Genomic DNA, 25,245 nt, shown 5'->3' on the forward strand with positions numbered 1-25,245 from the left:
CAAGCTCTGAATGCATGATAAAAATTCAAATAATTTTCATTATAATATTCATTTATGTTGATTGGGACATCAAAAATATTTGATGCTGCATATAATTAATATATTTATATATATGGATATTACTAAAATATTGCAAAATAATGTGAATTACAATATTTGAACACACTGACTATTTTAAATATAGTTTTCTTTCTTTGTTATTGAATCTATGTTTTTAGCTTTAGCCAATAACTTGAAATAATGTCTGAGCTACACATTCTCTTCTCTCAGCCAATACAAGTAATACTGTGTAAATAAATAGATTTGGAATGCTTTACGAAGCCAAATATCCTTTGAATATTTGATCTAAAGGAGTTTATGCTTTTAATACGAAGCAGGTATAATAATTATAAGGACTGGTCATATACTCGTACACACATACTTGTTGTCTCGTTTCATTTAGTAAGTAAAATGTGCACAAAAAATATTTTATATTACTTAATTACATATAAATAATTGTAAGTATATATATATTCTATTACCTTCCTCTATTCTTTGGGAGTTACATAATGTCTTTCCAGAAGTTTAGTAGTTAGCTGGAAAGTGGTTTGTGGAAAATACAATATATGTATTATTGGCCCCACAAGTTTTAGTCATTGGAAACAAATTATTAATATTCAATTGGAATGTTCCACCCATCCTCTGTACTTTTTAAATATTGTTTTTATGTGATTAGCGATTATTATCTTTCATTAAAAAATTATCTTTGCAATAAAAAGTAATAAATTATAAAAAAAATACATTAAAAATAGTATTTTTCTATCAAACCACAGAATTTTTTGAAAGACAGCATCATACATCTTCCAGAGAAAGATGGAAGAACATAGTAAAGCAGAATGGATCATATATACATAACGAAGTAGTATAACATGAACATAAAATATTTTTAACATGTTTTACTAATTAATAAGAGAATGGGAGGGGGGCTGGCAAAGAAACCCATGCTAATTGAAATCCAGTTAGACAAAATTCACATGAAATATTCTTCCCTGAATTATCAAAAAAAAAATAATTTAGCAATTGATTAATACTTCTTATGTGGGCGATTTTCAGCTTTAACAGTACAAGTGCTTCATCCTTTCTTCTAGGTGCAATACTGGCACTATATTGCAACACTATGATGATCCTCATCTTGTTTATTTCTCACCCCATTATATATTTTTTTTACCAACTTGAATTAGACAAAGGGAAGGAAGTGGTTACTACTGTACTATTGTTTTTTTTTTAGAGTGTAGGATTTGTTTTTCTTTTTTTAATATACTGGAACTCTTTCAAAAGTCTAGGGTTACCATATGTCCTGTATTTAAAGGAATAACCCTTTTTTTCCAAGGGCTGTCCCCTTTTATTTTGCTGAAAATAGTTTTTTCAAGTCTTTTGAAAAATTTCTTCCATATTGTCTGGAAGAAAAATGTGGTTACCCCACAGGTAAGATCTATTCATAGTAAACCCTCCCCCCCCCCAATTAACATTGAATTATGGATTAATCTTGGTTGTAATATTATATCAAACATTAAATATAAAAATGCAAAGGACATACACAAGGCTCCCACTCAAAAATTAGAAAAGTATCCTATAAGATTGACTCAAGCGAAAGCAAAATGACTTGGTTACAAAACAATTTTTGGCCAAAACAGTACCAGCAACCACAAATAATTCTTTTCTGTCTCTCTTCATATATATTACATTCTTTTTTTGGAGTCTTCCAAAGTGCAGAGTTTGTCAACTCTTCAACAATGCACAGCAAATTTTGAAGACGTACGTTTTTAAGAATGACATTCCTTTGAGACCACTTTCAAAAGCACAGTGCAAAATGTGTAAATTACAAGATCCAATGTAAGTAAGGCAAGGTGAACCAGATAGTTTTACTGCGTTGTTCATCCTTTTTTAAAGAGATTTGTTCACATTTTACTCTTGAATGCCAGTATCATTTTTGACAAATGAAGCACTTTCATTTCTAGCTCTTTGCTGAGCATTGTAAATATTGTTTATGCCTCTTCATGTTTAAAAAATACAGAAGACAACTGAATGCTATTGGGTAGCATCAGAATCACCAAACCTAGAATAGGCCAATCTGTAATGCAAACTGTTGCTTCACCTATTTGCACAGTAATTTTGAGTGATGAATGTTAGTTACTGTCCAAGACTATCAAGTAATAAATAAAAAATTATTTTTTCCATCCAGACAGTTTTTAATGACTACTATACTTGTTGAACCCTCGAACTATGCAAATGAAAAATTAATAAACCAAATGGTCCACATACAACCCCCCCCCCAAATAACCTTAAAACAATACAATTTCTGCTTTGGCAGAATCAGTAATTGCAATCTCCAACATTTGTAATATTTGGCAATATATCAATGATACCCTGCTCAATTAAAGTCAATTACACAAATTTGGTCGATAGGATTTGGTGAAAAAAATAGGACAAAAACCAGAAAGTAGAACAAAACCTGAGAAAGTAGGGCATTTTACCAAAAAGAGACCTGCATAAAGGAAAACAAATGCAGAATACACAGTATAAAAAAACTTACCTCTTCAACTGTGATTCCAAAGACATTGTTATACACATAGAATCTTTCAGCTGTAATAGTAACACATTTCTCTGCTCATGAAGCTTTAACCTGAAACAGCATTTGAAAAAAGATATCAGAGGCGTTTTTTAAAATGTAAAAAATTGCCACACAGTAAAATATACATACATAATTCTTATTTCTAGTAAGTGAACATAGCTGGACATGATCATGCAGCTTATTCTGACAAAAATAAAGTAAATAAGATTAATTTTACAAAATCATCAATTCTGAAGTCAGAATCAAGAAAAGTTAGAGACCTAATTTAGGAGTCCCTAATATAACATAGGCCTATACAGTGCCACAAAGAGTTGCAATACATCAATTCTGGAAGTTACTCACACCATGGAAAATTTGTATCTCTAAGCTGATTGTTCCATTTAAAATAAGAATCAATTCGTTCTACATTCATAACTCCTTGTATAAAAATAAGTTACCACAATTATTAATTTTTTTCATGATAATTGCTCTTTTTTGGGTTGAGGTATTTCAGATATATTTGACATATATCTTTTACAGACATCTTTTCCAGCCACCTTGTTGAACATTTTGCCTGTTGTGGTATTTGTATTTGTCTTTGTACAGTGCATATATACTGATAATTTTGTTTGTTGACGTTCTATTCCAAGGCTCCTTCCTGCTCCCATGTACATCTATGTGCGTGTCTATATGCCCTTGTTGCGTTCTACTAATATTTGTCAAAACTTGCGAATATATCAAACAAACCTTGCTGTTGCTTGACAGGATAGCTGACATAAATTTACATTTTTTAATTGTTGAAAGATCTATCATTTGTGAATCACCAGCGCAATTGTTCAAAATAAAGAAACATGAGCAGACTATTCTACTTTCTGGGATAAAAGGCAATAAATTTTTTGTGGGTATTCTCTGATAACGAACAATAAAAATTCATCGATTATTTTGCTCTTTGTCATAAGGGACAATAAAAAACTATGGATTATTCTACTTATTGATACCAATAGGTTAAATAATTAAATAGTTATGAAGCATATTTATTTTTCTCTGCTTACCGTGTGCCAAAAGATAAATAATCACCTTTTTATTTAAAATAAGATTAGATTTTTCATTTATCTAGAATTTATTCTGACCCACTATTCAACTTCATTTCTTTTGAATGTAACTCACCTATCAGCTATTGCACGGTTAGACATTTCCATGGCATTTCCTAACTCCTGTTCCAATTTGCAAATATCTGTAGCTATTGAAGCAATCTCGGCCTCACTTCTACCTTTCGTGTTAATACTCCTTAATTCTCTCAGAAGCTGTTCTTTCTCCTGAATGAGTAGCAACCTATGAAAAACAAATATGATACTGAAATAAAATGTACTGGTAAAGGCAATTGGTATTAAGCAAATATTCAGGTGTTTGATAATGATATGACCGAGAGTACCAAATCTTTAAATAAAATATCTATTGTGATGCATTCAAAAATGTTTATTTTTATCTCATACGTCATATCCAAAATCTATTTTTAAACTTTCAAAGTATGAAAGAAAGGATACCTGTCTTTATCAGATTCTGTTTGGCCAGGTGACATTTTTTCTTCTAGATCTGCTAGCTCCTGTTGTATTCTATGAACTTCTTTTCTTGCTTCATCATAGTGGAGCCTCATTCTAGCCATCTCAGCTAATCTTGCACCAACATGAGCAAACTAAAATATCATAAATAAATTATTACTAGAAACCATAAAACCACACAACATAATAAAAATAACAAGAGTTTTAATTCATTTATTTTTTTCTATTATTTCTTTTTCATTTCTAAGAATTAAACTAGGTTAAACACATATTTCTCTACCATAAAGTTAAATCAAAATAATTCTGCAGAATGAATACTAAAGTTCAATGAAATTAAAATTACAAAAAAACCACTTAATTTCTACCATCTTTTTTCTAGTTTTTTTTAGAGATCCATCTTTTTTCTAGTTTTTTTTTAGAGATCCATTTTTTTTTAAACAAAGATTTTTAATCGCGCAAATAACCACAATTTTCACAGATCACCTTCTGAAGACTACTGCTGTATATACATATACACTGAGTGGCCAAAAAAATTATGAACACCCCTCACTCAAACTTGACTCATCCATGCAGCACATGTGCTGACGTAATAAACCAGATTTGCTGATAAAAAGCTTTCTCCTGGTCAGCACCAGTTAACATTGCAATTTGCCTGTTTATGGAGAAAACAAGAGATTTGAATGACTTTGAACGCGGCATGATTGTGGGTGACAGACAAGGCTGTTCCAGTATCTCTGAAGCTGCTAATCTTCTTGGCTTTTCTTGTACAACAGTATCTTGAGTTTTCAAAGAATGGCAGCTAAGCAAAAAAACTTTGAGCGAAAAGTGGAATAGTGGGTGGAAATCGCTTGTGAACAAAAGAGGCGATTGACACGCATTGTGTGCAGCAACAGAAGTGACTACGAAACAAATTGCAATACAACTAAGGATCATTGCAAAGCATATCCGTTTACTCTACAAGATGGATCTTAAAACGAATTGGCTTTAATAGCCAGCGACCAACAAGAGTCCCTTTGATTTCACTGCAAAACCGAAGAAAATGGTTTTTTTGGGATAGAGAATGCCGAAATTGGACACTTCATGAATGGAAGAAGGTTGTCTGGTCTGACGAGTCAAGATTTCTTCATGATGTCAATGGCAGGATCCATGTGTGGTGAAAGCAGCACAAAGAAATGGATCCGGCATGCCGCATGACAACTGTTCAAGCGGGTGACTACAAAATCACGGTCTGGAGAGCATTTTCTTGGTATACTTCCATTGCATTGTTCCTGTATAAACTTATCTGGGAATTTAAAAAGTGTTTGTTAAAACGAGAATTTCACTATAATGGTATTCGTTAAAACAGGATTCAACTATACATAATAAATAAAAAGTGTTTCCTTCTGGGTTTATTTCTATTTTATCTTATACATATATATATATATATATATGAAAAATCAAAAAGAAAATTAAACATTCGACTGAAAACAGACAGAATTAAAATTCAAAATTAGAGTATAGTGCCTAAGGCACACACTTAACTAGACTAGAAATTGTACAAATTAAAAATTGGAACAAAGACAAAAAAAATGAACAAAGAAAGAGTTAATGAAACAATGAGGAGGTCTTTGACAAAATGAAACGTGTTCCATTAACAGTTAAAAACATCCTACATGAAATTAAACTTTTCTTGATGGGAGTATCACAAAAGCATGAGGCAATGACGATTGACTAGCATGTTGAAAAACGTGGGCGAAATTTAAAACCCATGAAGGAGGATGGAAAACTGTTGCTACTCAAGATATTGGTAAAATCAGAAAAAGCTTTAAGAAAATACTTAACATTGTTACATTTTTTAATTCTTGAAAGTTATGCAAAAATTTTTTATTCAAAATTCTAATACTGGAATTAAAATTGGATAGAAAATTATTAGTATTAGAATCTTGGAAAATATATTTTTTGGACAACTTTCAAGAATTAAAAAAATATGTAACAATGCAAATGATTTTTTTAAAGCTTTTTCCCCTTGAGAAAGACCTCCTCATTGTTCAATTAACTCTTTCTTTGTTCATCTTTTTTTATTGTCTTTGTTACAATTTTTCACTTTATATATATACACAGGCCAAATTACAGGATTCTCCAGGATTACGGTGAAAAACCCTCTAAAAAGAAATATGAACTCTGTCAATAAACTAAGGCCCTCAGTCCCCAGCAGTCTGAGTGTCCCTGGTTACAGCAGCAACCAGCAAGACATGAAGACAGCGGGTGCTAAGAATCTCTGGGTTGGACCAGGCTGCCATAAGATGATGACCTTGGCCACATATAACGGACTATCTCTTTCTTCAGAAAATCGTTTGCAACAGTTGGAAGAACAGGAAAGAATAAATTGGGACATCTTAGGCATCTGTGAAATAAGAAGATAAGGAGACGAGAAAATTAAACTTGCAAGTGGACTTGTATTTTACTGCAGAGGAACAGATAATGGAAGAACCAGTGGAGTATAATTTCTCATTCATAAAAAGTGGAAAAATCACATTGTTGAGTACGATAGTACATCTGATAGAGTTGCAAAGCTGGTCATACAAATATCAAGCAGATACAGTATAAGGATTATACAAGTCTATGCACCAACAACAAGCTATTCTGAGGAAGAAGTAGAAAACTTTTATATGAAGAATTAGACGAGCTGCATAGTAAAGGAAACAATCATATAACAATAGTAATGGGTGACTTCAATGCCAGAATTGGAGAGAGAAGAAATGGTGAAATCTCGGTTGGAAATCAGGTTACGGTGTACGAAACGACAGAGGAAACAGACTCGTCGAATTTGCAGAGAGCGAACAGTTATGCATCATGAATTCATTTTTTAAGAAACCCCAAAGAAAGTGGACCTAGAGAAGCCCTACTGGAGCAACTAGTGAGATCGACTACATCCTATGTAAACTGAAGAGCCAAAAAAACTGGTACAGGCATGCGTATGCAAATAAAGAGATATGGAACCAATCAGAGTACGGCGCAGCGGTCGGCAACGCCTATATAACACAACAAGTGTCTGGCATAGTTGTTAGATCGGTTACTGCTGCTACAATGGCAGGTTACAGAGATTTAAGTGAATTTGAACATAGTGTTATAGTCGGCGCACGAGAGATGGGACATAGCATCTCCGAGGTAGCGATGAAATTTGGATTTTCACGTACGACCATTTCACAAGTGTACCGTGAATATCGGGAATCTGGTAAAAAATTAAATCTACGACATCACTGCGGCCGGAAAAAGATCATGCAAGAATGAGACCAACAACGACTGACGAGAATCATTAAACGTGACAGACGTGCAACCCTTCCGCAAATTGCTGCAGATTTCAATGATGGGCCATCAACAAGTGTCAGCGTGCGAACCATTCAATGAAACATCATCGATATGGGCTTTCGGAGCCGAAGGCCCACTCATGTACCCTTGATGACTGCACGACACAAAGCTTTACGCCTTGCCTGGGCCCGACAACACAGACGTTGGACTGTTGAGGACTGGAAACACGTTGCCTGGTATGACGAGTCTCGGTTCCAACTGCTTCGAGCTGATGGACGTGTACGGGTATGGAGAAAACCTCATGAATCCATGGACCCTACATGTCAACAGGGGACTGTTCAAGCTGGTGGAGGCTCTGTGATGGGCGTGTGCAGTTGGCGTGATATGGGACCCCTGATACTTCTAGATACGACTCTGACAGGTACGTAAGCATCCTGTCTGATCACCTGCACCCATTCATGTCCATTGTGCACTCCGACGGACTTGGACAATTTCAGCAGGACAATGCGACACCCCACACGTCCAAAATTGCTACAAACTGGCTCCAGGAACATTCTTCTGACGTTAGACACTTCCGCTGGCCACCTAAATCCCCAGACATGAACATTATTGAACATATCTGGGATGCCTTGCAATGTGCTGTTCAGAAGAGATTTCCACCCCCTCTTACTCCTACGGATTTATGGACAGCCCTGCAGGATTCATGGTGTCAATTACCTCCAGCACTACTTCAGACATTAGTCGAGTCCGTCGTGTTGTGGCACTTCTGCGTGCTCGCGGGGGGGGGGGGGGGGCCCTACGAGATATTAAGCAGGTGTACCAGTTTTTTTGGCTCTTCAGTGTAATAAGAAGCATATGATCCAAGACTGCTGTGTTCTCAACAAATTTAATACAGAAAGCAATCAGATGTAGAATAAGGCTTAACACTAGAATGGAAAGAGCGAAACTTTACAAAAATAGAAACTGTCATCGATATGGTAAAGCTTCAAGAACATCGATATAAATTCCAGTTAGAGCTGAAGAACCGATTTGATTTGCTATATAACACCACTGAGGATCGCTGGAGAAAAAAAAATCAAACAGGTGAAGAAAATAACAGAAGAAACAAAGAAACTTATGAAAGACCGGAGAAAATTTCAGATTAAGAAGAAATGGAATATGCAGAACTCTGCAAGAGAGTAGGAAAGCAGATTACAGAAGATGTCAGGAAGTTTAATTGTGATATTGTAAAGAAAGCATTGGAAGATAATAGGAGCTTAAAATCAGCAAAACGAAAACTGTGTGTTTGGAGAAAGGAAATTTTTGCACTAAAAAGAAAAGATGGTAATGAAATCATTAGAGTATTGTTGAAGAATTTTATAATACTCTATACAAACATGAAGAACAGGATCAGGACAAAGGAAAGGGAGCAGGAAGAAAAGAGAGCAGAATTTTTACAAGTAGCACCTGTGCTAAAAGAAGTCTACAAGGCTATACAATGTATGAAAAAAGGGAAATGCCCAGGTATGAAGATGGGATTTCAATAGACATTGCTAAAGAAGCAGGAGAAGAATTTGTCAGTATGCTAGCTGCCTTATTCACAAATTGTCTCAAAAAATCGGATGAGCCTGAAGATTGGAATAACGCAATCATGGTTCTTCTTTACAAAAAGGGCGAAAAAGAGGATATCAAGAACCATCGACCAATCAGTCTCCCATCAGTAATTTATAAAATCTTCACCAAAGTGCTGACATATAGGCTTGAATCCAAATTGGACGAAGCTCAGCCAAAAGAACAGGCAGGATTTCGAAGTGGATTCAGTACAATGGATCACATCCAAACAATCAGGGAACTTATGAGAGACACAAGGAATACGAATTACCATTGTGTATGGCCTTCATTGATTTTGAGAAAGCGTTTGACTCTGTCTTCACATCTGCTGTTGCTAAAGCTCTAGATATAATTGGGGTAGAGAAGACTTACATCAATATCATCAAGAAAATATATGACAAAGCAACTGCAACGATTCGTTTGGACAAAGGAAAAGCAAAAATTAAACTTGGAAAAGGAGTCAGACAGGGTGATACTATCTCACCAAAACTCTTTACCACTGTTTTAGAAGAAGTATTCAAAAAACTGGATTGGGATAAAAAATGAATTAAAATAAATGGAGAATTTCTCAACCATTTGTGTTTTGCATATGACATTGTTGTTATCAGCAGTAATAGATGAACTAGAGGAAATGATACAAGAATTGGCGAAGGCAAGTATTCAGGTGGGCTTGATAATGAATCTGCAAAAGACTAAAGTTATGTTCAACCCCTTTGCGTTGAAGAGGACAATCTTGCTCAACAACACAGAGATAGAAGAAGTAGAAAGCTATGCATACCTGGAACAAGAAATTACCATGGACAACGGAATAATTAATAAATAAACAGAAGGATCAGGATTGGATGGAGCACTTTTGGCAAAAACTAATTCTGAAGAGTCGCATGTCATTATGCCTGAAAAGAAAAGTTTTTAACCAGTGTGTTCTACCAGCACTGACTTATGGAGCTGAAACATGGACACTCACAAGGGCTACAAACACAAAGGAGCATGAAATGATGTATGCTAGGCATCACAAGGAGAGACAGAAAACAAATCACTTGGATAAGGAACCACACAAAGGTATATGATATCATGGAAAGAATTAAACGTTTGAAATGGAAATGGGCTGGACATATTGCAAGAAGACAAGACAACAGATGGACCACAAGTATTCTAGATTGGTACCCCCATGGTGTTAAACGTCCTTGAAGGCGTCCCGATGCAAGGTGGATTGATGAGATCGGGAAAGTAGCAGGAGTCAACTGGATGGCTAAAGCATCAGACAGAGCAGAATGGAAAAATTTAGAGTAGACCTTCATCCAGCAGTGGATTGAAAATGGTTGATGATGATGAAATACACAGGATGCATAGCAAACAGGGGGTATGACATTTTACTGGTGAACCGTTAATCATAGAGGTATAATTCCAATTAGAAAAAGTTTCCAAATAATGTGTAGTACTCAGATATATCATTCATATTTCCAGGAGTTGTATAGTTATAAAAATAAAAAAAATAACTATTTACATAGTCTCAGTGTGCCCGAAAACCAGTTAGAAAGTTGTTGCCCAGTCTCTCCTGATGCCAACAAAAAACAATCCACATTTCTAAGTGCAATATATTTACTGAGATGTTCAAATTACAAAAATGGAGAAAATTTGGGTAAAAACAATTTTAAATGCAGGTAAAACGGTTTTTCATGCATTTAGAGTTGCTTTTTTATAACTTTCCACCTTTTTTAATTAGAGAATATCTTAGTAAATATTGCACTCAAAAACATAGAATTTTTTCGGTTTGGCATCATGTTCAACAGGCTCCCAGATATAGTGCCTAGCAAAAGGATATGCAAATTAGGTAAGTGACGTGAGAAAATGTGAGTGGCCTTAGTTTTTTTTCCATTTGCATCGTAATGATAAAAGTAAAAATATTTTTACTAAAAAAGTATGGCAAGTTTTTGAATGAGTTTCCAAGATATCATTTTTCATTGTATTCATCATCTGTAATAAAAATTTCGCAAAATTCTGACTGTTACTTTTTTTAATTGCCAACCTGGCCTTATCATTTCTTCCACCACTGTACATCATACTGTGGGGGAGAGCACATTCTCCTTCACTAACTTGAGTGAGACAAAAGCAAGGGAAAAAAATATTTCAAAGGCCATTTCTCTTCTTTCTTGTTTTAAAAATGTGAATGAAGAATAGTTTGTAATTTTCACAACTTTCTGCAACTGTTAGATTGTTATTGCAATCAGAAGTTGGACCGAGATCTCAGTCTCCAGCTTACATGTTACGTATACGTATCTTGAGTTAAATAAGCAAAAGTTTGCATAAGAATAAATCAATATATCTGCCTAAAAGTTGAATTTATAGATTCCACATAACAAAGTGCCAAAAGCAAAATGTGTGGCAATTATAATTAAAGTTCCTTTGTTCTGAACAGTATGTCTGTAATTATTCCTCAAAAAGATATGAATCTTTAGGAACATTTTAATGGAGAGATGGGGAAGAAATGAAGAAAAAAGAAACAGTTCTCCAACATTAATCACTACAGGGGATTTCCTTGTGCGAATAGAGAGCACTTGCTAATTTTTTCAACCAAGTCACCTATCTGCTCAATGAAGCTTTATGGCAGGATATTTAAACAGGTAGCTTCAATAACCATTTCCATTCTTGTTTCATCATAAATCAATATGAAGTTGAGTTTACAAGAATATGCTTTGCTGGTGAAACTCTTTCACAAATATTGTAATTTCACACCAGAAGCTTTGAAGAGATTTTCTGTCTTGTGGCTTTGAAAAAAAAACTATTTTCTTTCCTTCATTAAGACGTTCTCAAGGTTTTCTGATGAGCAAATAGAGTTGCAGACAGTTCAGACAAGGATAACTTAAATTATAGATGACCTATAGCATTCAGAATCAGATCAGTCACATATAAATATATCATTATATATAATAATAATAAATTACTTCTCCAGATAAATCTGTCTGAGATGCTGTACTGAACCTTTCCACCGGGACATTAAATGTTGAAGCATCAGGTAATGATGGTTGAAGTCGTGAAAGGTCATCTTTTAGCCTTGCAAGACTCTAATAAAGAAAACAAAATATAAAGCTATAAGACATTAAAAAGTTTTATAAGGACTGACCGATCAGCTAAATATATTGTGCATTTTGAAGACTGATACTGAAAGTCACAAATTCTCTTCAAGACAAAAGAAAGGGTATAAACAATTAAATAACTCTTTTGGCAACAAAAACAATGAATAAAGATTTTTCTTTACACACTATATGCAGTGCATGCTGCTTAATGTGATGACATCAGGACTCAAGGTTCCTGATAACAATAACCGATTGATACTTCACTACATTTATATACAAGATATAAAAAAAAATGAATAAAAACATTAAAAAGGTGGCAAAACACACCAAGATAATTTTTTTTTCATCATGTAATCCATGGCCAGAAATATAAAGATGGCTGGAAGCTCAGCAAGCTGCAACCTTAGAGCTTTTACATTTTCAAGACTGATATTGAAAATCACGAAATTTTACTAAAAAAACTCGCTCTCTATGGAATTTGTGGTGTAGCATTAAAGTTATGAGAAGAGTTCTCTCAAACAGGAAACAATTTGTAAATATCGGAGTACAACTCCAGTATCAACGTCACTTGTGGGGTATCTCAGGGCTCTTACTTTGGACCACTTTTATTTCTGGTCTATGTCAATATCTATAAAATATTCAGAAATTTTGAAGTGTTTCTGTTTATGCATGCAGATGACACGGCTGTTTTAAACTCAGGAAAACAAATTCCTCAAATCATAGATGAAATCAACCATGAAATAAACTTATTAAGAACCTGGTTATCAGTGAATAAGCTGCAACTCAATATTTCTAAATCAGTTTGCATACTTTTCAGACCTTGGCAAAAGCCGTTTGACACTGTGCCATTGCCAATAAAATTCGAACAGGATGAGTTAAAGTATGTCGATTCAGTTTGATACCTCAGTTTTAATTGTTGAGCATCTTTCATGGTCTAATCATATACTAGAAGTCAGCAAATCATTAAACTCCTATATATAAATATTTTCGAAAGCAAGGTCTTTTGTACCCTTTTATGTAATGTACATGCTACATTTTTCACAGTTTTTCCTCTAAATAACTTATTGCTTGGAAGCATGGCCATCTGTTGGGCTGATATATACTTCACTCTTTTTATCTTTCTTTCAGGTCAAAAGAAATAAGATATATGTGTGTCACCTATAGAGATATCGTCATAAGGTCAAGAGCATTTTACTAGCTTTAAGCTACTGCTCTCTTCCCTGTCCCAGCTTTCTTCATCACAATGTGAATTAACTGTTCTATTGTGTCAACTCAAATATAATTTTTCTTTCTCTTTGTATTTTCCTTCAAATATTATAAAATATGTAATTTGATTGTGAACTCTAATTTGTATAGTTTTATCGTAATTGACTGGGGACAAATAAATTTTGTTTATTTCCAACCACTTCTTAAAACACACACACACACACACACCACCCTTGTACATAAAAATAGGAGTATTTATAAGTATAAAGTACTCCTATTATATACTTTATAATAGGATTCTTTCATTTTTATTTCTTAATAAAATTGATGAAAATCAAATTTTGCACCAAAGCATATTCACGACTTTTGAACTCAAGAATGGCCTTTAAATTAGCTAAAAAATAAAACTGTCATATCATAACAATATAGGTATGGTAGAGAAATAGCTGTATGTAGAAAACCCCCAAAGCAGAATGTTTTGCGATGTTCTGCAACGAGCCCTCAGCTGACTGAAAATGTTCTGCGGTAAATATTCGCATATACATAATAGCGTTTTTCTACACTATTCTTAAAATTCTTCCAGATTGTTCTGCAACAACACTGGTTGTTCTGCGACGTACGTCACACATTTTGGCACATTCTGCTTTGGGGTAGAAAACTAACCTGCATCAGTTCAGCTTTTTCTTTCTCGCCAGATAACAATGACTTCTGTATATTTTTTAATTCCTCAATAATAGCTTGAGCTTCTGCAAGAGTATAACTTGTTGACTGATTGGAAAACTGCTGGTCAACTCTGAATAAAAATGTAATAATTTTAATTATATCATACATTCAATGAAAATACATGTAGATCACATTTATCCAGTTAACTAGCATTAATTTTGACAACAGAACAAAAAGAACCTAGATGTAAGCATCGCTAGACACTAAGCTTATCATTTCCTTTCAATTATTCTAGCTTCAGTTTTATTCTTAAAAATTTTTTAATTACTGCTTAAATTATCTATATAAAGGGGCCCTAGAACTCTGTCAAAATTAGAGCAGTGTAATAATACACATCAAGAAAAACAATTTTTCCAATGGAGCCTAGGATCGCAAATGACTTATGTGCAGTGCATCTTAACATGAAGTTTAAGCTACTAACGCGAAATAAATAAATAAAAATAAAAAGATCCTAAATTAACCCTGGAAGTGAGAAACAAAAAAACATTTTCCTCACATGAACAAAAGCATAATAACGTTAGACAGAAAAAAAGGCAAACTTTACCCCTTCATTAACTGTGATTGGAAGGAAGAAATTTTCCAGTTGCTCCTGTTGATGTGAGCAAGGTTTCCATATTTTGGCAATCTCTGAAGTTGGGGAACGCACCTATCCACTGAATAAATGGTTTGTAAGACTCTGGGGTTCCATTGGGAAAATTATCTCAAAGTATATTATCACCCCTCTTTAATTTCGAAATAGAGTTCTGGGATACCCCATCTTTGTTGCAATTTTACTTTTAGTACCCAATGAGTAAAGCCTTGTTATTCATTTACCCAATGACTAAAGTTTATTCTACACAGCAGAATTCTTTACAATCACATTTCACACTTGAAAAGATGTACAGCAGTGCTTCACAATTTGATGGTGATCAAACTTTGAATAGCGGGCCTGCCGAATTATATGACATTGTTTTCCATATACACTACCACTCAGTAATTTCAATACATCTCAAAATTGTACAATTTCTCTATCAGGACAAGTGTAATGAATAATTTGTAACTGAAATGGGGATTCAGTATATTTTTTTATGCTTAACTCCAACCACTTTCAGTTCTTTAATTTCAGAGTTTAATTAAAATTTGAAAAAGTCACATATTGAGGAAAAATTGTCTTTAACATCAACATAGTTTTGAAAACTAATTTCCTAAAAAATCACTAACCATGCCTGTAAATATGTAAAATATGCCATGTTATGTAACAGTATATATTGGCCATTACACTACAATACTTTTTATAACCAGTTGATCAACATAAAGTGTCAAATACAGCAGACACTGGCCTTCTACTGTTAAATTTTTTGTCTGCAAAAAGTCAATATTATGAAAAGATGGCTCCAATGAAAGAGTTGTCGATTTGTCAAAAGGTCTGTTACAGCGTTCGAAGGTTTTTGACGCATTGCAGTTAATGAGGGTTTAAACTGTCACATCAAAATCTTCAAATAATTGCAATATAATGTTTAAAGTGACTGTTATGCAAAGAATAAATATTTAATATGATTGTAAAATAATTTTCTAGTCTCTACAGAATTATTTTGGAAAATATACAGTCGAACCTCGCTTTCGTGAACCCCAGGATATAGTGAACTCTCGGTTATAGTGAACTTTTTCAGTGGTCCCAACTGAATACCTATTAAACTAATGTTATTTTAAATGCTTATAGTGAACTGCTGAGAAAAAGAAAGTCCGCTTATAGTGAACTGCTGAGAAAAAGAAAGTCAGCTTATAGTGAACTGAAATGTCCCTTCCGCAGATTTTTTTTTCCAGTTTTTCAAAGGTAAGCTTACATATTTAGGATCCCAAAAGACGCCTTTTCTTCCATGACTCCAGTGTCAAATCCCACTCTTTCACCCTCCCCGCCATTTCTAGGAATCCACTGGTCGAATGCAAGACCCCACTCTTTTCAAACCACCCCTTGAAAAATCAGAACAATAGTGGAACAGACCCAGAGGCCAAGGTTTCTAGAATAGCCTAGAGGCATCTGATGCCCCCCCCCCTTCTATCTCCTGCTGCTGTCTTCATATCCACTTAGACCACTTCAGACTAGAGACATTTTGACATCTCAGCAGTATCTTTAAAAACATATTGGTAAAAATGGTGAATTCCGTAAAGAGGAAAGCATTTTCAATTAATGATAAAATAAAAATAATCAAACGTATTGAAGATAGAGCCAGTCAGGGCCATAGCATACCTTCTTGGAGGCCCTTCATAAAGAAAAAATAACGCAAAATGAGAGTCCATTTTTTGTGAGGGCCTCCCCAATTTGGCTCAGTGCCAGAGCCGGAACTAGGAGACAGGAGGCAACTGTCCACGAGTGGCAAAATTTAGGGGGGGGAACACAGAACACTGTTACAAAATTAATTAATTTTAAAGTTGTGGGGGTGGCAAAAATCCTAGTTATGGCCCTGCTCAGTGCCCGAGCCTAGTTATGGCCCTGGAGCCAGCAATCGGCAATATGCAAGGAATTTCCTTTATTGAAATCTACAGTTTCCAACATTTGGAAAAATCGCAGCTTGATCATCACTGCTCATGAAAAAAATCTGGATGAAACAAAAAAAGTGTCGGTTTAAAGTAGAAGAGGCTGCTAATATTCCGAATACTTTTTTCTACAGAAAATGTGGACAAAAAACTTTGGACTCTTTCCTAATCGACAATAAGAAAATTGATGAGCTTTACTTAAAATCAAAATGTATTCAATTAAAAATAATAATTTTTTCCATAGGATATGTAAAAATAAAACTAATACTACTTCAAAATTTTTTCCTTTGTAATATTTGATTAATAGTTTGTGATTAATAATTTAATAGTTAATTGTGTGTTACCGCAGTCAATGTTACCAACTAAACCGCCATCAAATGCTATGAAATATCAATGTTTCAACAAATTTGGATATAGTGAACCTTGGGTTATAGTGAACTTTTTATTGGGTATGCAGATGGTTCACTTTAACGGGGTTCGACTCTATGGTTTTTCTCACGATATATACAATTTGAATAAAGCATAACATAAAAGCTAGAGGAAAAAATATAGAATGATTTGATATTCCTTAATTCCAGATAATTCTTGACCTTCCAAAATTACTTTAACTGCTTTATATGTGTATATATATATAAACATATGCTGCACAATTTTTATAACAGGTGTTTAAAAAGTTCTTTTACACCATATATGTAGTGTGCTGTTATTATGTAGATAATCACAGATACTTAAAACAATACCCTTATTGTGTGCATAACATTAGAATATATCTAGCAATCAAAATACTAAATTGTAAGACTAAAATGTCCTTTACTTCAGTACTGGCTTGCAGGCCTATATGATGCTTAAGAAACTCCTGTAACTTATTCTTAGTGTAAAAACAAGAACTACTAAATTTGACTATGCTATGGCATATTTATCAAATGCAGTGGTTTTGCAATTGAAGCTGTATCTTAACGCGTAAAAACAATGATTTGGGTATAAAGTCCTGCTAGCTCGGCTTTGATTGAAAATATTCTTTAAAACTCTGGATTTATACAACCTGGGCTAAAAAAATTTTAGGTGAGAATAAATGAGTTTAATTAGTGTATTAACAGATGCTGCACGAGAATTTTTAGTATAGAATAAAATTTTGGGTACATCAAAAAATTTTAAATATCAAAATAGATATTTTTCTCAGTAATTATAATTCAAAAAATGAAACACTTTAATCTATATAAAGGTAAGTGCTTTGTTATTTAACATATCTATCAGGTTAAAAAACTATTTGATAACACTAACAATAAGGTTTTGACTGCTTTAATACCGAGTTGGTTTTTGAGGTCCAAAACCTAACCCTGATTTCCCGTCACATATTTTGAATAAACAGCTCTATTTCTCTTAGCAAATTGAACACAAGTAACGAGTATTTCAGATAAATAAACCATAAATTTTATTTTATATGTTCTACACTCTTTTTATGTCGGAAAATTCGAAACTGTGAATTATAATTAATATTTTGTTTTAATTATTGTAATAAACTAATGTTTAAAAATAAAATAATGTAATATGCAAAAAAAGTAAGTTTTTTATCCTGTTACATACCTATTGTGTTCAAAACATTATCCAAAAGCATTGATTAAGGTTTTTGACACTTTAAACTAATTTTTGACACTCATCATGTCAAAACCCAACCCTGATCTGTTATAATCTCATTCAGAAATGTAGATCAGAATTTGAGAGCAATCGCTTGTCTTAAGGTCACATATAAAATTGTTATGAACCACTGAATCCACAGACTTTTCCAGAGTTTAATTGTTTTCATAGACAAAAAAAATTTTTTTATATTGATATAAAAATTTCAAATTCTTTCCCAATATAACTGTGTTGGAAATTTAAAACAATATTGTTGAGTTTCATGTTTATGTTAAACTACTTTCATTCAGTTTCAAACTCCCTCTTAATTTTAGGCGAATCTGAGTTGGGTTTTGGTTTCATTAAAGATGAGAACTATCTCTAATATACTTTAATTACCGAAAAAAAAAGCTGTTTTACAACAAATAATAATAATAGACAGCAAAAATTATACTAATGCCAGATCATTGCAGCTATTTTTATCAAATAATTCCTGGGAGAGACCAAGCTGAATAAACTATCAAATACATACTGTGATAGTGCTTCCAGCCCTTGAACTTGACAATGCATTTCCGCTCTTATCTGCTCTAACTCTCTCTTTATCCTCGAAACTCTATCCTTCGCTAACGCTACATCTGCTTTCAACAACTCTGGATCAAATTTTGTGGCACAACTGCTCGCTGATGATGTTGCAGAACCAGATGAACATATGCTGACATTTGACTGGCATGAGCTCAAACCCTGAAGGGCTGCATTAAGATGATGATACTCATCTTGAGCTAGCGATAACCTCTGTTGTTTTATATCTAAAATTTCTTTCTTGGCCTGGAAATAAACCAAAATGATGTATCACAAATTTATCAGTCATTTTTTTTTACTCTGTCAGCACTTCTTAAAAGGGTGATTTTCAGCTGTAATGGTAAAAGTGTTATAATTTCTTCTAGGTGTAACACTGGCATAATATTGCAACTCTGTCAGTCAAGGAAAACATATCCAGTGATGATACTGATTCCCTCTTCATTAACTTTGGAATATGCAATGCACAATGGTGAAATTTATTGAGAAATATTTAGTCTTTGTTTAAAAAAGGTTAATCAAAAATGTTTAAATTTGTTTTTATTGAAATCATAAGTGAAGATAAACTTGACGGGAGAGGAAGGGGTGGCATGATAACTATGTCAATAGGTATATATTTGTTACGGTAAAAGTCTGAAGACTGGTAAAATCTAGGTTTTACCAAGGTGAGTTGGTAAAAGCTTGAAATAAGCTTATAAACATTTTCATTTCGGACTTTTATCAAGCCAAAGCCTGTTTTTAATGAAGCGATTAACCATTATGAACCTATTAAAAACGAGTTTCGTTCCTGCCACCAAAAGTTAATTATAATTAATTAAATATCAAATTAATTAACCACCAAGGACCTGACATTAGCATCAGGAGCTAATAAGTTCCTGATGTTAAACAATTATGATTAATGATAAGTAACAATAAGTTCATAGTGGTTAATTTACTCATTGAAAATAGGTTTTGACTTAGTAAAAGTCTGAAATGAAAACATATTTTGGGCTTTTACCAACTCACTTTGGTTAAACCTAGGTTTTACCAGTCTTCAGGCTTTTACCGTAATGTATTCAAAAGAACCATGATAACCCGATATTTATCATTCCCCTAGTTGGTACGATACTAAATTCAAATTCAATAGCGGAAAACCTCTCTAACTAGCCACATAAAGGCTAAACCTCATTCAAGTGCACCATGCTATTACAACTAGATTTTGAAACTTTCCTGTGTGTTGGTTAGTTTCAAAATTTTTAGGACATTGCTCTCATGTGAACGAAAATGAAGGGCAATGCTTGTGAAGTGTATATCATGGCAAGTAAATTCAAAATACACTGATTTGTGTGAACTGTGCAACATAACCAAATCATAATATACAGTGACAATAATAATGCATACACTGTAAACACACACTTTAAGCAGTTTAAAAAATTTCCCCGATCCACATTATAACTGCCACAGTGGAAATCACTAAATCCTCTGCAAAATGCCACCTGTTTTCTAGATTTTTTTTTTATCTATAGTGCAGCTGATGTCTCTTCCCCCCCCCCCTAAACACTGAGAATAAAAAAAGAAAGAGAAAAACTCTAGTTTTCTGTTACTTATGCTGTATGCATAATCCTATAGTCATTGAAGGAAAAAACACATCCTCCCTCCCCTTCCGGTATCAGACTTTGAACAAAAGCTGACTCCGCCCACTGGCAGTTGATCGATAGGTTAGGGGGATGAAAAACATGTTATGAAGAAAAGACTGTTATGCAGAGCTAGCAAGCTAGCTGGGCTCATCATTGCTGAAATGAGAGAAGTAGATACACTAGATGTTTTGATATGGCCAAAATAAAGCGCATCAAGTTAGAGATATCTAAGACAATATCAAGATATCAAGTTAGACAAGGCGCCTGGTAGTTGAGTGGTTAGGGAGTTAGCCTCTGACTGTGCAGGTCTGGGTTCGAATCCCAGTTTGGGCACATGTGTCTACAAACACTAATTCCCTGGACAGATCATACTGATCTCTTGAGAATATGTGAAGATCACATTACTATTATTATTATATCTAATCACTGCCACTGTTAAGAAAGTAATAGAAACTGTTTCAATAAATAAATAAATAATTGACTTCACCGTGTTTGACATGTTTTAACAATTATTTTATAGAAAGAATTTTTTTTGCAAGAAAAAATGATCAAAAAAATTACCATTTATAATTTTATTATACAATCACATAAATTTTACTGATATTCAAATTAGCTTCCAAGGGAGATACTTTCAAGATATAGGCAACTTACATCAAGGTCTTCCTGAGCTGTCAAAAGATAATCTTTCAGCATAGCTTCCTGAAGCTGCCGCCACTGTTGACGTGGATCTTCAATCTGATTTGTTTCTACAAAATATATATAATGCTTTCAATAACTCATAAAAAGTAAAAATAGAGGTTCAGTGTATTGAGAATGTGGTAACAATATTTTAATATAACATGAATATGGTAAATGCTTCATTCCATCAGAAAAAAAAACTACAGTATATTTAACCTCATTCTGGTAATAATGGATCACTAGATCTCTGTGCTAAAAAGTGTTTTTTTCATTTTTATTATTCTATGTTAATATGTATAAAAAGATTTTAAAGCTAAATGATATTCTTTGCTTCTACTAATTCACCTTTATTTTCAGCCTCATAATTTTTTCCAATGCTATAATGAATCATCCTAGTATTTAGAATCTAATTGTTAGTATTTGTAGAAGATGTAAAGATATCTTGTATTAAAATTTTTTAAGCATAGGGCCTATTAAAGATAAAACAACAAAATTCTCTCTATCAACACAGTTTTTGGTTCAAGAACAATTGTGTAATTTTGTTATTATGAGAAGCAAACATTTTTGTCTTTCAGTAGAAAGTGAATTTCTAATTATAGTTAAAATTTTGGCAGTCGACTATGGTGGAAGAGGGGAGTACATGACAACCAAGATTATATTCTTTAGTTCTTTTTTCTTTTAACTCTTCCAAAATTCCAGACGGCCAAAGTCAGCGTAGATATTGAGTATGGGTATGTTTTGGATTTGTGAAGGGTGAGAACAAAATGAAAGATCTAGTCAAAGGCGGAAACTTGAAAAACAAATCCAAGTCACATAGAAGGGTGAGGAGAAAAAAAAAAAGTCAAAACTTGGACAAGTCTACTTTGAGGGAAAAACCAGCTGTAAAAAGAGTTAATCGGCATGTAAATAATGCAGTGACCAAAGCTTCTAAAAATGTTTTTATTATTCATAACAGTAGACACAGACAAATGGTGGGTTCTATGGGACCTAGCAGAACGACCCCAGAGGTCTATTGTGCTATATCCATAAATTTCTTTAAAATACCAAAACCGCTTTTTTTAAAGTGTATGTTAGAACTATTTTAAAATATTGTATAATTTGGAAACTTGGTTATGCTTTTAATATCATTAGAATTTAAATCCAGAATAGACACTTAAGCTTTGCATAGTCCAGAAAATTTCAAACCGAATATTGGCCTACAGAAATGCAGGTATTCTTCTGTTTTCACCATAACACACATTTTTGGCACCAAATTAGCGAGCATTTTGGCTTGTTTCTTTTCTCACACCTCTGGCACACAATATTAGGTTTGCATATAACCATATACCTCATACCATAACCCTCATACCAATGCATGACTCAGAGAAAATTCGACAAGACAAGAAAGGCACTAAGTGGCATGATTATAATTGGAAGAGTACCAAAATCTATAGATTTACTTTTAATTATGATGCAATCAAAGTCAGCTGTCAGAAAACCCCAATTAGTTCTATTAAAACCTTTCCTCAATTAACATTCACAAACTATTCTACAACAAATCACTTTTCAGTGCAGTATTTATCTCAGAAATTTAGAGCTCTCTTTTATTGTTTCCCTCTACCCTCTATTCTGCTAATTTATAAAAAAAAGTTCTCCACTTTTTAATTTTGTTTGGTGTGATATTAGTAATGTAATTGTTTATTTTAATTGTTTGTATATATCTGTGAATTACTTAGCTCCATTAAAACCCTTCAATTCAATTAAATTTTTATTTGTCTTCATGTTTAAAGTTTTATAATTTTACTGCTTTAGTTTTGATTCTTATTTTATCCATTTAGTTTTGTGTGTGTAGGGTGTCTATAATTATAGTTTACATGTTCTGAGCTGTCTACTACCCATCATAAAACTGTCAAACTTTTGAAATTCCTTAATGAAAGGATGGGGAGAATTTTCAAAGCCCCCTTTAACTCATTAAAGACGAATTTGATTCTTAGAAAGAAAAGAAAACCGAGTGGAACCACTCCCACTCTTTATTGGCGAAGAAAAAAGTTAAAATGTTGTATGGCAAATTTTCTTACCAACCAGCGTCAATGGGTTAAATACGGAAAATTGTCCTTTCATTAAGATGTGTGTTCCGAGAGTATCATAGCTTTCTAGTTAAGGCTGTAGACAGCTTAGAGCATGCTTGCTTCTATTATAGACACATTGCATTTGTACCCAAATATAATTAAACTTGTGCCTGCTTTGCCAGTTGATCAAATAAATATCAAATTAAGCTTTTTAAAAACTTAACATACATCCAGATGATACACATTCTAAATTCATTATAAATTTCATAGTTTAACACTTAAATCACAATTTTTTTTAAATAATATTTTCAGCCCCCTCCCCCTCCGTTTTCAAAATTAATATATATTTTTTTAATATAAATTTGCAATGAACTTTTCCTATCTTTCATTTCCTATAATAACTTAAATGCAAAATTAAATACACAAAATGGTTGAATGTGATGGAGAAGAGAAAAAATGAATTATGAAGCAATACATATTGATAACTATTATACAAACCATTAAGATGATTAATATAATACACTCCTATCTGGGAATCAAAACATTCTTCCCAACCAAATGGAAGCTCATCACCAACACAATCAGCAAATGTCTGTGGTTTTGTATACCTGTCAAAATTTCATACAAAAAAACCATAATTAAAATTTTGAAACAGCGCTAGGAATTTTGCGCATGCAGTTTTTTTTATTTATTTACAAACATTATGGCATATTGATTTAGTATGAAGCAATTACAGTCAAACCCCAATTTAATGCCATCATTTACTTTGCAGAATTCTGGTGATATAACGAGTTTGGCATTCAGAATCTTGGTTCAACATGTGTAAAGCCTTGAATTGGAAAATTTGTTCATTGAAAATTTCTGACACTAAGCAGGTTTGACACGACATCAAGGGAGGGGGGAGAGTGCTATAATGAGGTTTGACTGTATTTACATGTTTCATACCAAAAAAAAAACAAACTCGCATTCTACTGATGCCTATGTATTTGCATATTTGATCTAAAATTGATGCTTTTTTTCTATTTCATCTCTTTCAATATGGCATCTCATTTTCAAATAACTAGTGTTTAAATAACTTAGTGTTTAAGAAGCTTTGGAGCAAGTTGAACTGTTTTCTTCTGCAATTCTTGAAAGCAAAGGATTTTTGTCTACACTTTAAATTTTATTTTAATTTGTACTCTGTAATTTCGGCTCAAACTGTGCTAGGCAAAATCTAATGCTATTACTGCATAATTTTTGGTAGTTTCAAAGACTATTTTTGTTGGAAAAAGTTAGAGAATAAGGAAAAAAGTGTTTAAACTATTATTGTACCAAATCATTTAAAAAAAGAAACAGTTAATTCTTTAAGCAGAAAAATGACTGGCTTTGAAATAGTCATAAAAGAGCCCCACCTCTAGTTTTCACACAATTGTTAACTGCTAACACACAATCACCATTTTCATTACTTTGCATTGGGGAAAAAATTCTCAACTCACATTATGAGTAATCAGCAATTATTACATCAAAAAAATATGATTGATACTAATTGAAGTTATCTTATTTGCCAGTTCACAAAATGCACTTTTTTTTGCCTTTGAAAATAAGTCTGAATGACCGGGTACATCTTATTGTTTGATTAAATAGAGGCTATACAAAAGTGCATCTTATAGGCTTATGATTGCAAACATGGTCAATTTTGAGCGTTCTATAGTAAATATGTAGCCAAAAAAAGAGCTCTAAGAGAGTGTTTGATGTAATAGAATACATTTTTCATAGTCATCGAAACTATGATTTTGATTTGACAGCTTTAATTAATGATGGTGAAAATATCGGAAATAAAAAAATCACTCGTGAACTTATAAATCATTATTACAGCCCAGAAGTTTAGGCACTAAAAACAGTCAAAATAGTGAAAATATCGGAAATAAAAAAATCACTCGTGAACTTATAAATCATTATTACAGCCCAGAAGTTTAGGCACTAAAAACAGTCAAAATAGTGAAAATATTGGAAATAAAAAAATCACTCGTGAACTTATAAATCATTATTACAGCCCAGAAGTTTAGGCACTAAAAATGCCTAAAATAGGCAATAAAAAAAGGCATTTGTCATCTCTGAACTTGAGGAAGAAAAAATAACTAAAAACAAAGGTATTAAGGGTCCAAAAATTACCTGAAAAATCGATTGCAT

The 25,245-nt window shown here is 33.2% G+C and overlaps 1 protein-coding gene across 1 annotated transcript in view; it reads right to left on the reverse strand.

Moving 5' to 3' along the window:
- kibra (WW and C2 domain containing protein kibra) overlaps positions 1-25,245 on the reverse strand; it is an 81,078-nt gene that overhangs the window by 48,332 nt on the left and 7,501 nt on the right. The window contains exons 2-9 of the mRNA XM_089239918.1: positions 23,575-23,684; positions 21,002-21,096; positions 18,691-18,983; positions 13,971-14,100; positions 11,970-12,089; positions 4,135-4,283; positions 3,758-3,922; positions 2,573-2,662 (exon numbers count right to left, since the gene is read on the reverse strand). Coding sequence (XP_089096044.1) covers positions 2,573-2,662; positions 3,758-3,922; positions 4,135-4,283; positions 11,970-12,089; positions 13,971-14,100; positions 18,691-18,983; positions 21,002-21,096; positions 23,575-23,684 — 1,152 coding nt within the window. The remainder of the gene's footprint in view (positions 1-2,572; positions 2,663-3,757; positions 3,923-4,134; positions 4,284-11,969; positions 12,090-13,970; positions 14,101-18,690; positions 18,984-21,001; positions 21,097-23,574; positions 23,685-25,245) is intronic.

Source organism: Pholcus phalangioides, unplaced genomic scaffold (assembly GCF_987345545.1).
Source record: "Pholcus phalangioides strain wild (caught in Gottingen) unplaced genomic scaffold, Ppha-v1.0 ptg000011l_1, whole genome shotgun sequence".
Lineage (NCBI taxonomy): Eukaryota > Metazoa > Arthropoda > Arachnida > Araneae > Pholcidae > Pholcus > Pholcus phalangioides.